The following is a 16,677-nucleotide window of genomic DNA, read 5'->3' as shown; positions in this document are numbered from 1 at the left end:
CATAACTGTCGTCTGTCCCCTTTTTTTGGTGGAAGCCGTAAACAGGGGCCATAGTTTGTTTCCCTTTTATTTTTCTCTACCCTCCATTACCTCTTCTGGAACCCTGGAGCTTGGCACATACAGAAGCTGTTGTTCTCCTCCTCCATGCAAAGTGTTATTCTTTTGCCTGATTTAGTGGTAGAATGCACCATTAAAGTTATCTTTCTGCAACAGTGTCCATGTTGGAATGTACATAATGTATCTATTTTCCATTACTTGTAGTATGACTAAGTATAAATGTGTTTACAAAATGACATTTTTACCACATATTAGAGTTTTTAGCATAAAACTAGAATTTATAGATAACTTTATCTTTTAACGTAAAAATTAAACTTGCAGCTTATAGCTTAGTTTTGTAAAACTTGAAAATCTTACCAGCACAGAAGAAATTGCATGAAATACTGCCATCTGGTTTTGATCATATATTGATTGGATCCTTGAGATTTCAGAGATGCACTGAAAACCAAGCACAATACTGAAGTGCAGAATAAAATTGAAGTTAACCCTTCAGCTAAATGAAAATTTTCTGAATTCTAGAAAGGAGCAATGAATTTGAATGAATTTGGATTTATATAGATTTTAATGATTGTTCAAATTCTTTACTGAAGTCATTATCATGGTAATACCATAACTTGAAAAAGATGACATACATGCATATACACAAAGACAAGTTTTCTATATGATTATTGATACATAATCTTAAATGATTTAAAGAATCATATGCCATAATTAAATAGCTCTTTTAGACATACAAACGCATCAGTATTAGGAAATATTTATTTGCCATGTTAACAAGTGAAAACAAAAAGTATATGATTGTCTAGTGTACATAGATGCTTTAAAGCATTTTGGTAAAAAAGAAAATCAGCATTCATTCCTGAATTTAAAATAAAAATTTCAAATTCTTAGTAAAATGGAAGTAGAGATTTTTTAAAATTTGGATAGAAGAGGGAAACAAAAGTTATGGAGTACAAACAATACTGAGAGCTATGTGTATAAATCTTGCTGAAGATGGTGAAATAAAGATATTTTTACTTCACTCCTCTCCCTCAGAACCCACTATAATCAGCAAAAGCCACCTTATCCATGGGGAAGAGAGGATTGAATCCTAGCACTCTGCATGAAGCTAAGGACTAGGGACAGGCAATTTTGCTCAGTACAAGAGTCTGAAAAGTCTTTCACAAACCACAGCCTGAGTTTTATATGGGGCTGAGAGCTGAGAGGGCATAACCTAACAAATATGAATAACTGTGTCATCTACTGACTCCATGACAGGATCTATAATATTCTGAACCATCATTTAAGACGTCTTCTGGAATGTAGACCCAAGTAGGGGAATATAGAGGACGAGAGGGTTAAAAAAGAAAGAAAACCCAAAAAAACTTCATAAAATAAACCTGTAAGCCAAAATCCTCTAGAACGGGTGAAAAAATTGAATGCTGAGAAAAACAGTCAAACAAAATTAAGTTGAAACTCAAATTTACTCCAGACATTTTAAAATGTATTCTGTCAGGGAGTCTTTACTTAACTTTCTTTATGCCATGCACACCTGCTAGTCTGGTAAACCCTATGTATTCTTTCCCAGAATAATATGTTTAAATTCATAAAATATATAGAATTATAGCTATCAGATTTTTAAAATATTTGTAATATATGCTTATTTATTAGCACATTAACAAAATCAAGTGATGGTTAATTTCAAAATAAAATTTTTAAGTGTAAATAGTATTTTTAAATATCTGTAAAAACTGAAATGTAACATAAAAGTATCTCTGATTTTGAATAGTGGTAGAGTGGCAGGTACTCTAAATACTGTCATGGTTTGTTGTTTCTAAGTAAAGGAAATGTTAAATTTTAGTAAGAGGTTAGTGAAAATAAAAGCTGTAAATTGTTTCCATCTTATTTGTGATTTTGAGGGGACGGGAGAAACGCTGAATACTCTTACTTGGCCTTTGTTAGAAAAAAAAAAGTGTGTTTTAGCTTTTTAATTAAAATATCAAAAGTTAGCCACTGATTAAAAATAGAAATAATATTGAACATTTAAGACAGGAAGTGGAACTTTAAAAATATATTCAAAAAAAGACAGAAGGCCAGGAACAGTGGCTCATGCCTACATTCCCAGCACTTTGGGAGGCCGAGGTGGCCAGATCACTTGAGGTCAGGAGTTTGAGACCAGCATGGCCGACATAGCGAAACCTCGTCTCTACTAAAAATACAAAAATTAGCTGGGCATGATGGCATGTACCTGTAATCCCAGCTACTCAGGAGGCAGAGGCGTGAGAATTGCTTGAACCTGGGAGGTGGAGGTTACAGTGAGCCGAGATCGTGCCACTACACCTCAACCTAGGCAACAGAGTGAGACCCTGTCTCAAAGAAAAAAAAAGTAAAGAAGGAAAATGAGAACTCTCTCCCAGTTAGAAAGGTTGTAACACACCTAAAACCAAACTAATACAGAATGTCTAAAAACAAGGAGATGTGCCAGGCGCCGTGGCTTGCACCTATAATTATAGCACTTTGGGAGGCTGAGGCAGGCTCAGGAATTCAGGACTGGCCTGGGAAACATGGCAAAACCCTGTCTCTACAAAAAATACAAAAAATTACCTAGGTGTAATGGCATGTTGCCGGTAGTCCCTGCTATTCAGGAGGGGGATCACCTGAGCCCACGAGGTTAAGGCTGCAGTGAGTCATGAATGCACCACTGCACTCCAGCCTGGGTGGCAGAGTGAGACCTTGTCTCAAATAAAAACAAAACAAGGAGATAGAAAAGGTTAGCTTTGGAGCTGCTTATCAAGAGAAAACTATCATAGGAAGATTAACATCAGTTGTAATTGTGCTTAACGCACAAAATACTAGCAAGAATTGTGGTAATCTAGCAGGAAGATAAAACAGCAGTAAATTTCATGTACCTGCATAGCCTAAAATACATGCAAAACAAAATGTGGAGAATTGCCCAGCAAATTTGACCAATCCAAAATTGCAGTGGGAGATTTTTAACACAACTTTGATATTTATTTCAACAAAGAATACCCATTCTTTTCAAAGACATGTGGAACATTTATAAAAATTGATTATGTTTTAAATCACAAAGGTACTCTTAATACATTTCAGAGACTCTACATCATTCAGATTGTGTTTTCTTACCACGGTGATATTAAAATAAAGGAAAAAAATAACAAAACCTGTATGTTTAGAAATACATTGCTAAATAACTCCTGAATGAAAGAGGAAATTACAGTGGGACTACATATTTTTTAAATAACCATAGTGGAACTAATACATATTAAAACTGTTAGAATAAATTGAAACAATACTTAGAAAAGTTTACAACTTCAATGCATTAATTTAAAAATTAGAAAATAAATAAGCTCAGCATTTAACTCGAGTTAAGGAAAAGAATTACAGGGTAAATTTTAAAGTAGAAGCAAAGACTAGAAAAATAAGCAATAAAATTCAATAAAACAAAAAGCTGGCTTTCTGAAAAACTCAGGAAAATAGACAAAACTCAAAGCAAAACTGAAGAGAAAGAAGATAAAAAGAGCAAAAGTGTATAATTATAAACATAAAATTTTTTAAAGTCATAGGAAAACTTTAAGCAGTTTTATGTTGGTACTTTTGTGCAAGTAGATTGATTGGATTATTTTCTAGAAAATATATGTTACCAAAATTAATTCAAGAAGAATTAGAAAACTGATGAAATCAGTAGCTGTTGAAGAAATTGAATCAGCATTCAAAATAAGACTCTAGAACTAGTTTTATAGGCAAGTTTGGCCAAATGAATAGAAAAGGAATTTCCTTAACCTGGTAAAGGATGTCTGTTTACAAATTTTAAAAAGCAAATGTCACAGTTAATTTTAGCACCAAGGACCAAGATGAGAATGTGTGTTTTTACTGGTTATGCTAGAATTTCAAGTCAGTGCCACAGGTAGAAAATAGCCATATGCAAAAATGGGAAGGAAGAGATAACTTTTATTCGTCAGTTATATTTGTTTTAAGCAGTTTAAAGCAAACTTAAGAGCACAGATAGAAAAAAATGTCTTTAATTGTATGAAATGTCTTTAAATTGTATGAAAGTACTGTGTACAGAGCTTTGTAGTGATACATTTTATTATCAACGTAAAATTAATTTCTGAGAAAATTTAAATGATCAAAAGTTTAGGAAACACAGATTAAACCAAAAACATTAAGAAACTGAAACGCTCTCCCTGACTCAATGTATTCTAAATAGGCACAGAGCAAAAATATGTCAACAGTGCTTTTATTATGAAAATTATTATGGGCCAGGCACGGTGGCTCACACCTATAATCCCAGCACTTTGGGAGGCCGAGGCAGGTGTATCACGAGGTCAAGAGATCGAAACCATCCTGGTCAACATGGTAAAACCCCGTCTCTACTAAAAATACAAAAATTAGCTGGGCATGGTGGCACGTGCCTGTGTGTAGTGGTCCCAGCTAATCGGGAGGCTGAGGCAGGAGCATTGCTTGAAACCAGGAGGTTGAGGTTGCAGTGAGCCGAGATCGTGCCATTGCACTCCAGCCTGGGTAACAAGAGTGAAACTCCATCTCAAAAAAAAAAAAAAAATTATTATGAAACATTTATTTAAAAAAACTAAAAAGTTTTACTTATTCATTTAAAAAACCTTAAATGAATTAGCAAACTAAATCAAATAGGGTATACATGAACAGATTTTTATTATTCTAGACACTTTCCCTGCCTTAATGGATCTTTTTTTTTTTTTTTTTTTTTTTTTTTTTTTGGAGGGGGGAGACCTATGTCACCCAGGCTGGAGTGCAGTGGCGCCATCTTGGCTCACTACAACCTCCACCTCCCAGATTTAAGCAGTTCTCCTGCCTCAGCCTCCTGAGTATCTGGGATTACAGGTGGCTAAAAACTAAAACTCTGAAATAACTTAAAGAATAGTTGAACATCTTTGGGATCTTTGGAAATACCAAGATATTTTAGAGAGGACACTAAACGTACTAACATAAAGCAAAAATAATTAGACTTCATCAAGACTAAAATTAAAAACCATGCCCAGCTAATTTTTGTATTTTTAGAAGAGATGAGGTTTCACCATATTAGCCAGACTGGTCTCGAATTTCTGACCTCAGATGATCCACACACCTCGGCCTCCCAAAGTTCTGGTATTGCAGGTGTGAGCCACTGCTCCCAGCCTTTGCCTTCATGAGTCTTAAATGTTTACTGGACTAAAAGTTTATTGAGAGATTCCCTAGTTTGAATGGGACTAGGCCTCCCATAAACAAGAGTTACTACGTTTGGATAAAATATTCTAAAACTAACTATTCGAAGGTACTGGCGAGTAATAAGAAACTGGCAAAAACTGGAGAGAATTCCACCCCTGAAAGAAGGAACCACACTTGGTGAGATTCTTGCCAGCCTGTGTAGCGTGGAGTAACTGGAACTTAAGCAGATCACCATGGTCTTTGTCAGTTTTAGGCATCAGGATTCAGTTGAGGCTGCAACAGTAACTGCAACTTAATTACTAAGGTAGCTCCTGGAGAAAGCCACAAGCTGGAAAGTAAGTGCATTTAAATTAATCTCGAATCCTTAGCTGACGCATGAATTGTACGTGCTTAAAGAAATCTCCAAGGAACCCGCTGGAAAGTTAACAGCAGGAAGGCTGAAAAGACTGTCCAAGGATTTCACCTGCTGTGCCCCACAGCCAAGGCAGCATGTAGAGTTTGAATCCTTTCTATCACAGGGGAGACTGAATGTAGGGCTTCACAAATGCCTTGAGATTTTTATTGAAACTCTGTGTCATACTTTCCAAGTAAAGACAGTGTCCTTAAACTAAGAATTCCCCCTAAGACTAAGGGCAAAGCAGAATCAAACTCACTCTAAACAAAATTTAAAACCAAACCTCTCTAAGTTCAGGATCATTAGACTAATTTAACTGTGTGATAGAACAAAAATTAGTATCTTCTGTGTTCTAGATAAATGTAAGAAAAAGAAGAAAATCTCATTTTCTACTTGAAAACATACAAAAATTATTTCCTATAAATCTCAGGCATAAATGTAAAAACTGAAACTCTGAAATACTTAAAAAATAGTTGAACATCTCGGAGATCTTTGGAAACACCAAGGTATCTTAGAGAGGACACTAAACACAATGCACAAATAGTAAATTAGACTTCATCAAAACTAAAATTAAAAACTTCTTCATTAAAAGCTTCCATTAAGACAATGAAAAGACAAACCATAAACTGGAAGAAAATATTAGAAATACACATCTAACAAAGTACTTGAATCCAATATGTAAAAAGGATTTTATTTTTGTTTTTGAGACAAAGTCTCGCTCTGTCGCCCAAGCTGGAGTGCAGTGGTGCAATCTCAGTTCACTGCAGCCTCCATCTCCCAGGTTCAAGCAATTCCCCTGCCTAAACCTCCAGAGTAGCTGAGTTTACAAGTGCGCGCCACCACACCCAGCTAATTTTTGTGTTTTCAGTAGAGATGGGGTTGCACCATGTTGGCCATGCTGATCTCGAACTCCTGACCTCAAGTGATCCACACACCTCAGCCTCCCAAACTGCTGGGATTACATGCGTGAGCCACCATACCCGGTCAAGAATATAAAAAGGATTTTTATAACTTAAGTTTTTTTTAAATGAGCAAAAGACATGAACACATACTTCACAGAAGATATAAAAATGGCCAATAATCACAGAAAAGATGTTCAACAAATTCGTCTTCAGGGAAGTGCACATAAACCACAATGAGAGATGCCATTCCACACCCACCAATGACTAAAATGAAAAAGACTGCCCACACTGACTCTTGGAGAGAAAGAATGTGGATGTAGGTGGATATGCACATGTCTTACATAACAGGCGTGCCCCTAAATAAGTTCATGTTTATAATATGTAGAGTTCTTACATAAGGGAAATTAATGGATAAAGGACATAACAAGGCAGTTTACAGTAAAAGAAATAGAAATAACTAGTAAATTGGAAAATTGGAGAAGTATTTCAATCCCAGTAAATAAAGACATGCAAAATAGAACAGTGATAAATCTCCTTTGTCTACCTAATTGGCAAAATATTTTTTAAAATAGAATGACATTTTGCTAAACATGTGGTGTACAGTACTTTGGTACATGCTTGGTAGAACTGTAAATTTGTATAAACATGTTTTGCCGGTGTCTGTCAGATTTAAAGAGGAATTATGTCTTTTAACCTAGGAATCTTAGAGAAATACTTGTTCTTGTGTGTAAAATAAATATATATGTGTGTGTGTGTGTGTGTGTGTGTGTGTGTGTGTGTAAGAAGGTGTGTTTGTTTGTTTGTTTGTTTGTTTGTTTGTTTGTTTTTAAGAGACTGAGTCTTGCTCTGTTGCCCAGACTGGAGTGTAGTGGTGCAATCTTGGCTTACTGCAACCTCTGCCTCCCAGGTTCAAGTGATTCTCCTGCCTCAGCCTGAGTAGCTGGAACTGCAGGCATGAGCCATCATGTCCAGCTAATGTTTGTATTTTTAGTAAAGATGAGGTTTCACCATACTGCCCAGGCTGGTCTCAAACTCCTGACCTGGTGATCCACCCGCCTCGGCCTCCCAGAGTGCTGGGATTACAAGCATGAGCCACTGCACCCAGCCAGGAGTTTTTAAAGCATTGTTCATAATAATGCAAAACTGGAAACAATCAAATTGTCTATCAGCATTTTGTTATTCAGAATACTTAAAGAAGAAACGTTCTGTTATAATAATCCTTGGTTAATTAACTTTATTATTGCTTAGTTTAAGGCAAAATCAGTAAGATAAAATCAGATCTTCACTTTGTTGAGACATGTTCAGATATCGTAAAACTATATTTTGGTTTCTCTTTTTTCATAACCAGTGACTAATTTTCTATATGCTTTTATTTGATGTTTTTGGCTTAAACTTATGGCCATAATTTATTAACTGCAAGATAGTATTTGGCTATAAATTGATTTATGTAAAAATATATTCCCAAACTCAGAAAACTTTTCACCGAAAACATTTTTCGTGTGTTCATTTTTTAAATCTTTTACCTTGCTCAGATTTGTGCTAATTACTCTGCTAAAAATGTCAGCAGCAAACTTTTCATTAAGCAAGTATTAATCCAAGAGAAGGCTGAGTTTCTCTGTGTTTACTTCAGTTCATCAGACTGGGGAGACGTGATTCTGGTTGGAACATAGAACAGTTTAGGATGTTCTGAGTTAAAAGTGGTCTTTCTCAACCACACACACACACACACACACACACACACACACACACAGAAGAAAAAAGGTGCCAATGTCACTTTTTTTTTTTAACATTATTTTGGAAACTGGCATTACTTGTGAAGAAGTAGTTTTCTACAATCTGGGGAAGAAATACAAATACTAGGAGCATAGAAGTAATATTATTATTTTCTAACGATATGGTTTTATGCCTGGAAAACCCAAATATTATTATTTGCTAACAATATGGTTGTATGCCTGAGAATCAGTCAGTATATGGAGACTTATAATAATATCCTCAGTTACATTATAATAGGAATTTTTTTTCAGAATTGCCTTTTTAATAGACATTTCTGATTTTTTTTTTTTTCCAGTTTTCAGGATTTTGATATTCAAGGGTCCAGAAGGTGCAGTTTGGACTGGTTGACAATAGAAACATACAAGAATATTGAAAGTTACAGAGCTTGTGGTTCCACAATTCCACCTCCATATATCTCTTCACAAGACCACATCTGGATCAGGTTTCATTCGGATGACAGCATCTCTAGGAAGGGTTTCAGACTGGCATATTTTTCAGGTGTGTTTTTACAAAGGAATGATATTGAACTGAATTTTATGATAGTAACTGCTCTGTCACTTTGGAGCTAGTCTTCTAAAAAAATGTTTCTTTAATTAGGAGTAGGCCCTCAAAGCGGCTGAGATTGAGGATTAGAAGCTAAAGTCAGATGACCTAAAGCTGAGTCTCCAAAAGATGTTTTGTATAATTCTAACAAAATGATTAACTTCATATATACTAAGGTTGATTTTCTTTTTAAACAACTTAAATACATTTATTCTAAGAACAGCCTTTTCTCCCTCAAGTGCTTACTCAGATACAGAAAGTTACTTCGGAATGTGTTTTTGTGATAATTGTCATTGTTTTTATACCTCCAAAGAAAAGACATAACACATTTCACCTTCATAGTTTATATATAGTCTCAGAAGAAAAGATGTATTTCTTTTCTCAAGCTGTGGCTAAAAGCATGACCAGATGATACAAATGTGAATAATTCAGAATTAGTCCTTTCTTTTAGATGAAAATGCAAAGATCTTCATGGAATAATAATGAGCATTTAACAAATTGAATTGCTGAATAAGTGTGCCAGTTGACTAAGTGTGCCAGTACTAATTTGTCGTTAGAACCCAACCTGTGACATCATTCTGTTTATAAAGATACATACACACATATGTTCATTGCAGCAGTATTCACAATAGCAAAGACATGGAATCAACCCAAATGCCCATCAGTGATAGGCTGAATAAAGAAAATGTTGCTACATATACACCATGGAATAGTATGCAGCTCTAAGAAGAAATGAGATCATGTCCTTTGCAGGGTCATGGAAGCCAGAGGCCATTATCCTCAGCAAACTAACTCAGAAACAGAAAACCAAACACCACATGTTGTCACTTATAAGTAGGAGCTAAACAACAAAAACACAGGGACACAGGCCCCACATTTACTGTGGACTGTAAGGAGGGTGGGGTGGAAGGGAGAGCATTAGGAAAAAGAGCTAATGCATACTGGGCTTAATACCTAGGTGATGGGTTAACAGGTGCAGCAAATTACCATGGCACATGTTTACCTATGTGACAGGCCTGCACTTCCTGTGCATGTGCCCCAGAACTTAAAAACAATAAACAATAAAATATATATATGTATAAAAAAGAACCCAACCTATTGTTTAAAACTATCACTTGGGCTTTATCAACATTTATTATAAAAATATCACTTGCTGTTTTATATCTTTTAAAGATTACGTTTTTGTCTCCTCTTTTTATCTCCCTTCAACTCATATTTTCACAGGGAAATCTGAGGAACCAAACTGTGCTTGTGATCAGTTTCGTTGTGGTAATGGAAAGTGTATACCAGAAGCCTGGAAATGTAATAACATGGATGAGTGTGGAGATAGCTCTGATGAAGAGATCTGTGCCAAAGAAGCGAATCCTCCAACTGTTGCTGCTTTTCAACCCTGTGCTTACAACCAGTTCCAGTGTTTATCTCGTTTTACCAAAGTTTATACTTGCCTCCCCGAATCTTTAAAATGTGATGGGAACATTGACTGCCTTGACCTAGGAGATGAGATAGACTGTGATGTGCCAACATGTGGGCAATGGTTAAAATATTTTTATGGTACTTTTAACTCTCCCAATTACCCAGACTTTTATCCTCCTGGAAGCAATTGTACCTGGTTAATAGACACTGGTGATCATCGTAAAGTTATTTTACGCTTCACTGACTTTAAACTTGATGGTACTGGTTATGGTGATTATGTCAAAATATATGATGGATTAGAGGAGAATCCACACAAGCTTTTGCGTGTGTTGACAGCTTTTGATTCTCACGCACCTCTTACAGTTGTTTCTTCTTCTGGACAGATAAGGGTACATTTTTGTGCTGATAAAGTGAACGCTGCGAGGGGATTTAATGCTACTTACCAAGTAGATGGGTTCTGTTTGCCATGGGAAATACCCTGTGGAGGTAACTGGGGGTGTTATACTGAGCAGCAGCGTTGTGATGGGTATTGGCATTGCCCAAATGGAAGGGATGAAATCAACTGTACCATGTGCCAGAAGGAAGAATTTCCATGTTCCCGAAACGGTGTCTGTTATCCTCGTTCTGATCGCTGTAACTACCAGAATCATTGCCCAAATGGCTCAGATGAAAAAAACTGCTTTTTTTGCCAGCCAGGAAATTTCCATTGTAAAAACAATCGTTGTGTGTTTGAAAGTTGGGTGTGTGATTCTCAAGATGACTGTGGTGATGGCAGCGACGAAGAGAATTGCCCAGTAATTGTACCTACAAGAGTCATCACTGCTGCCGTCATAGGGAGCCTCATCTGTGGCCTGTTACTTGTCATTGCCTTGGGATGTACTTGTAAGCTTTATTCTCTGAGAATGTTTGAACGAAGGTCAGTATCAAGACAGAACTATAGAGGTTTTGCTCTCCACAATAAAAGGAGGCCCAAATACTTGAAACAAGTACTTTAATGATTAGCAGTATATTTTTGTTTTATATTAGTTTAGAAATGGATAAAGATTGTTGATGATATCTAAAATTATGTGAAAAGCCCAAGACTCAAAAGGCCAAACACATTACAAACTGAATATTTAGAGTTATGGGGAAAAGCACATCTGTTTAGCAGCTCCTGTTTTCAGATTAATCTGTTTTATAGGAATATTGTAAGCTCAAGCTCTCAGTTTAGTGTTTTAACCTGTATTTTTATAAATACTAATTCAAAAATTCCAGATATGTAAGAACCTATTATGTTTAAAGCATACAGGTAAATAGAGAAATGAATACGGCATAGTATTATAAGAAGTTTGCAGTTAGGAGGAAGGAGTTGGTGCATGGAGTAAGATGGCAAAAGTGTAATGCTGTAAAGAGGTACAGAACAAAATGGTATAAGGTCAAAAATACTGAATCTGGGGAGGGAGGGATGTGGAAAGGCTTTAATTGGAGGGGTGCCACTTGCAATGTATGAGTAGAATATGAGAAAAGGTGTTGTTAAAGTAATAGCCTGGGAAAACATACAGAAATAAGAATACCAGCATTGCCCAAAAAGTAAGCACATGGTTCAGTTTATCTGGAGCCCAGGATGCTTATGAAGTGCAGATACGAAATAGGAGATTAGATTGGAACACAAGACTAATGTTCTGCTGTAGAGTTCTGTGACAGCAGCACTTTAGAGTTCTCAGTTTAGTAAGAAATGGTTAACTGTTAAAGGGTGACTTTCAGAGTGAGTAGTTTTCAGTATGATGCAGGATAAATGGGACCTGGGAGAAACAGGTCCCCATTTATCCAGCATCATACTGAACACTGTGGAGACAATGACCTTCAGTCCCAGGAGAGTTACAAGTAATAGATTTAACAAAGAACTTTTTATATAACAGATGGCTAAGATAATAGATGGCACACAGATGCACAGTATCGTAATGATCATTACTGCATCTTTTCTTTTTTTGTATGTTTTGTTCAGTTTTTTTTTTTTTTTTTGAGATGGCGTCTTGCTCTGTCACCCGGGCTGGAGTGCAGTGGAGCGATCTTGGCTCACTGCAACCTCTTCCTCTTGGGTTCAAGTGATTCTCCTGCCTCAGCCTCCCAAGTAGCTGGAATTAACAGGCCTCTGCCACCACACCCGGCTAATTTTTTGTATTTTTTGTGGAGATGGGGTTTTACTATGTTGGCCTGGCTAGTCTCGAACTCTTGACCTCATGATCCACCTGCCTCAGCCTCTCAAAGGGCTGTGATTACAAGCATGAGCCACCACGCCCGGCCATTGCATCTTTTCTTTGGGCGAATATAAATGGCCAGAAAACTTTTCACCACATTGCAACAAAAGAGCACAATGAAGAGTCAGAGATCCCAGCTGGGTGCAGTGGCTCACACCTGTAATTCCAGCACTTGAGGAAGCTGAGGCAGGCAGATCACCTGAGGTCAGGAGTTCGAGACCAGCCTGTGCAACAAGGTGAAACCCTGTGTCTACCAAAAATACAGAAATTAGCTGGGCGTATTGGCACATGCCTGTAATCCCAGTTAGGAGGCTGAGGCAGGAGAATTGCTTGAACCCTGGAGGTGGAGGTTGCAGTGAGCTGCCCACCGCTGTGCTCCAGCCTGAGTGACACAGCGAGACTCTGTCTCAAAAAAAAAGATCTCAAGTTCAAGAACCAGCTATTCTGGAAAGTACATTGGTGACTAATTCCATTCTCATCTACAGAACAAATGTGTTGGACTTTATAAATAAAGTGTCTTCCAAGAGCTTTCAAATCCTGTCACCTAAAGTCTAGAGCATCTCCTCCCCAGTATTCTTTGGAGTTTTAAAATTTTGTGTTATTTCTCCCTTTACCTTTTACAGGGATTTTCATTCAGTAAAACTCAGTGATCCAGGCTTTTACTAGTGTGAAGCCCCATGAAGACAGACTGCCTGCTTCAGCTTTGTATTCCCAGTGCAGGGATAATACATATATTTAGTAAATGTTGGTCAAATAACTAAGCTTTAAAATGGTCACCTATGCCAAGATTCGGATTGTTTTAATTACTTATAATAGAAAATTATTCTTTTTCTTTGCTCTCCTTTTTAATCCTTTTTATTTCCATCTACTTTCAAAGATCATTTGAAACACAGTTGTCAAGAGTGGAAGCAGAATTGTTAAGAAGAGAAGCTCCTCCCTCTTATGGACAATTGATTGCTCAGGGTTTAATTCCACCAGTTGAAGATTTTCCCGTTTGTTCACCTAATCAGGTATATTATAATGTATAATTTCTGTTACATTTCCTTTTAAAATGAAATCTGTGCCTGTATATATGATAAAGCAAAGACCCTTGACTGTCAGAATTTTTGCAATCAGTCAAGTATGGAAAATTTGAAGTCATAGTTTTCATTATATTTTAATACTACAAACTACAAAAGTATATTTTTCATTCCACCGATTTGGTTGTGCAATTCTTAAAGATTTTACTGTTTAGGATAATTTAGTGCATTATAATTCAAAAGTACTTGACCTGAACATCTAGAAGATTTAAGAATGAACACTAAAAATAATATGCTAGTAGTATAACATACTAGATAAAAAAAGTAATTGAAATGAAGTTAACATTTCTCCCTCAGGAAAAACATTTTCAAGCAGGATTTTATAGTGTTCAACAATTTATAGCATTTTGTTTATATACTAATTTCTTATATGTTTCTGAATTCTTTAAATTTCTCAGCAATTAAAAATTTTTTTCGTAGTACTTAAAAATGCTATTATTCATTGTAGGCATAAGGATTTATACATTTAAATTGTAAATTCATTCAGAAACATTTATAAAAATTGTTGTTCCCAGTATTAAAATTAAAACTGGTAAACATCGTTTTCCTAGTAATATAATTCTTTTCAAAATAGAATAACATTTCCTTTTTGGTAAATGTGATTTCTGATTATAGTTTGTCACCTTATTGGAATCTTTTAGGAAATCTTCAGTAAGAATTTGTAGTTTCAAAACATTTTTTTCGTATGTTATTTGCTAGGTAAATCCTTCAAAAGTTCCACTGGTTGGAATTTTGTGTGCAAAGTAGGAAAAACCTAAGTTGTGGCTTCTGTTTATCAGCCCTGCTATGGGGAAATTTGTTTTTAGATAAGTATCAGATCATAGTTAATTTCATATACCTACTTCATTCTCTACCACCTACCACCCCTAAACCCCAGTTAGAGGGAACACAGTCCCCACAAGACTACCCTCACTCCTGACATCAATTACAGATTCAAGGAGTTCCCCAAATCCCCTTCAGTTTTGTTAATTTACTAGGAAGATTCAAAAAACTCACTGAAAGCAACTCACTTCAATTAGTTTATTACAGGGAGAGGATACAGATTAAAATTAGCCAAGGGAAAAGATTCGTAAGACAAAGTTCATTCAGAAGGGTACCAAACTTGGACCTTCCAGTTGTCCTTTCCCCATAGAGACAGGAGGGCATTACCTTGTCAACACAGATGTGTGACAGTATGCATGGAGTGTTACCAACCAGGAAAGCTCACCCAGGCCTTGGCATCCAGAGTTTGTACTGGTGCACTAGCACATAGGCAGGATTGATTACACATGTGGCCAATCCCAATTTCTAGCCTTATCCAGAGATTGACTGACCCAAAGCCCTCACCCTACAGTACATTGTTGATGTAGTTCAGAGCTTTCACACTAAATCACTTTCACTGTTTGGCTGGTCCAAGGACCCCAGACAGAGACACTTGTTTCAGACAAGACAGTGGAAGGACTTAGAGATCACATACCAGAAGCCAACGACAGGCTTTGGGTAAGGATAAATTCTTTATTACCTCACACTACCCCAGTTTCTCAGATTATATTTACCCTTGTGGGAGAATTCTACTTCAGTGTTTTAAAATTAAATATGTTTATGAGTGGTAAGTCAGATTTTATTCATTTAAGGAGATTAAACTCTCAAGTTTGAAGCTTTTGGTAACAAATTATCAAATTTTCATAGCAGTTTTTGAAGAAATAAGTAGTGATGTAATGCATCATCTCACTCAAAATAGAAATGCCTTTTGAGGAATGTTTTCTGCTTCATAAACTGAAGAAGTCTATGAAATTATTCTGAAATTATTCCTAGAACATTCATGAGATCCCCTCATAAAATCTAATGTTAGATTGGCAATCCTAATTAAGCAGACTTTTAACTAAATAGAGAGTTTCACGTCACTATGACAAACCAGAATGTTAAAGTCCACGTTAAAGTATGTTGAAGGCATTGTTGATGTTGATGGCTAATTAGCAGTACAACAGAGAAGGACCTTAGGAGAGGAGCCTTTTGTTCATTGCTGGACATAATAGCATAGTGCACAACACAAAGCCTTACAAGTTGCATGCTCACTGGTGAGGATCTGCAGAAAAGTTCATTAGAAATGTGAACCACTTTTTCTTTTTCTTTTTTCTTTTTTTTTTTTTTAATTAGTAGTTAGGTACCTCTTAATTGGTGGAAAATCCTATCTGTATAGCATATCCATGTGTGCTGATATCTAAATATCTTATTAACAATCTCTGCTTTACTAAAGCTTGACTATCAACTATTCCTACAATCATAGCTTCTTAACTTTCCATAAATTATGTTCATGACACTATGGAAAGGCCTATATGGAAATCATAAATAAATGCAATACTAGTCACAAAAAGATAGAGAACATCTTCCTTATTTTCTGTCTTTTGTGAGGGGAAAAGGAAGAGATGTGAGTTTTGGCAGAAGGAGACTGTATTATCCTTTGAAGGAGAGTATATTAATTTGCCATTGTTTCCTGGAAATATGTATTTTAAATACTAAATGCCAGGTTGATAAAAGCTGTTTCAAGTTTGAATACTCCTTTTTATAACCACTAGATGGAGCTTAAAGACTTATGTTATATAATGCTATATACTTTTAAAAATAAACTCTAAACTTGTTCATCTAGAAAACAGAATAGATTTTTCTTTCAGTTAGGCAACCCTTCATATACAGTAATTATAGCTCACCAGTTTTCAAAGAATAATGATATGATAATTTATGCTTAATACTAAACTCTAGAAAATAAAACTTTAAAGATTGAGAAGAAATCTAAATGTCTAGATACCACTGAGTAATGATATAAACAGGTTAACTTGTTTCTTGTTGTTTTCTGTGCTATGTTACAAATATAATTCCTTTATTTGTGACAGTATAATTAAATCCTTAGTATCCATTCATTCAACAAATCCTTGAAAACCAACTCTGTGAAATACAGTTTTCACATGTTTTGGAAAAGTTCAGCCTTGTAAATTAAATCTAATTTGTTCTATTAAAAAAAAAATCAGATAAAGTCCTGGTTTTCACAAACTTCCTTTGGTCACTTCATCAATTATGGTAGAGATTCTTCTACGTTCCTAGTTACAGAACTATCAATT

General features: G+C 35.9%; 1 protein-coding gene across 4 annotated transcripts in view; it reads left to right on the top strand.

The window, feature by feature from the left end:
• The window catches only part of LRP12 (LDL receptor related protein 12), a 98,635-nt gene that overhangs the window by 78,593 nt on the left and 3,365 nt on the right, over window positions 1-16,677 (top strand). For all 4 annotated transcript variants that reach the window (XM_003938602.4, XM_003938601.4, XM_010349283.3 and 1 more), the window contains 3 exons: window positions 8,606-8,808; window positions 10,078-11,182; window positions 13,381-13,513. In XM_003938602.4, coding sequence (XP_003938651.2) covers window positions 8,606-8,808; window positions 10,078-11,182; window positions 13,381-13,513 — 1,441 coding nt within the window. The remainder of the gene's footprint in view (window positions 1-8,605; window positions 8,809-10,077; window positions 11,183-13,380; window positions 13,514-16,677) is intronic.

The sequence above is a fragment of the Saimiri boliviensis genome, chromosome 15 (assembly GCF_048565385.1).
Source record: "Saimiri boliviensis isolate mSaiBol1 chromosome 15, mSaiBol1.pri, whole genome shotgun sequence".
Taxonomy (NCBI): Eukaryota; Metazoa; Chordata; class Mammalia; order Primates; family Cebidae; genus Saimiri; species Saimiri boliviensis.
Note: the sequence above shows the minus strand (reverse complement) of the source record. Positions and strands in the feature narration are given on the sequence as shown.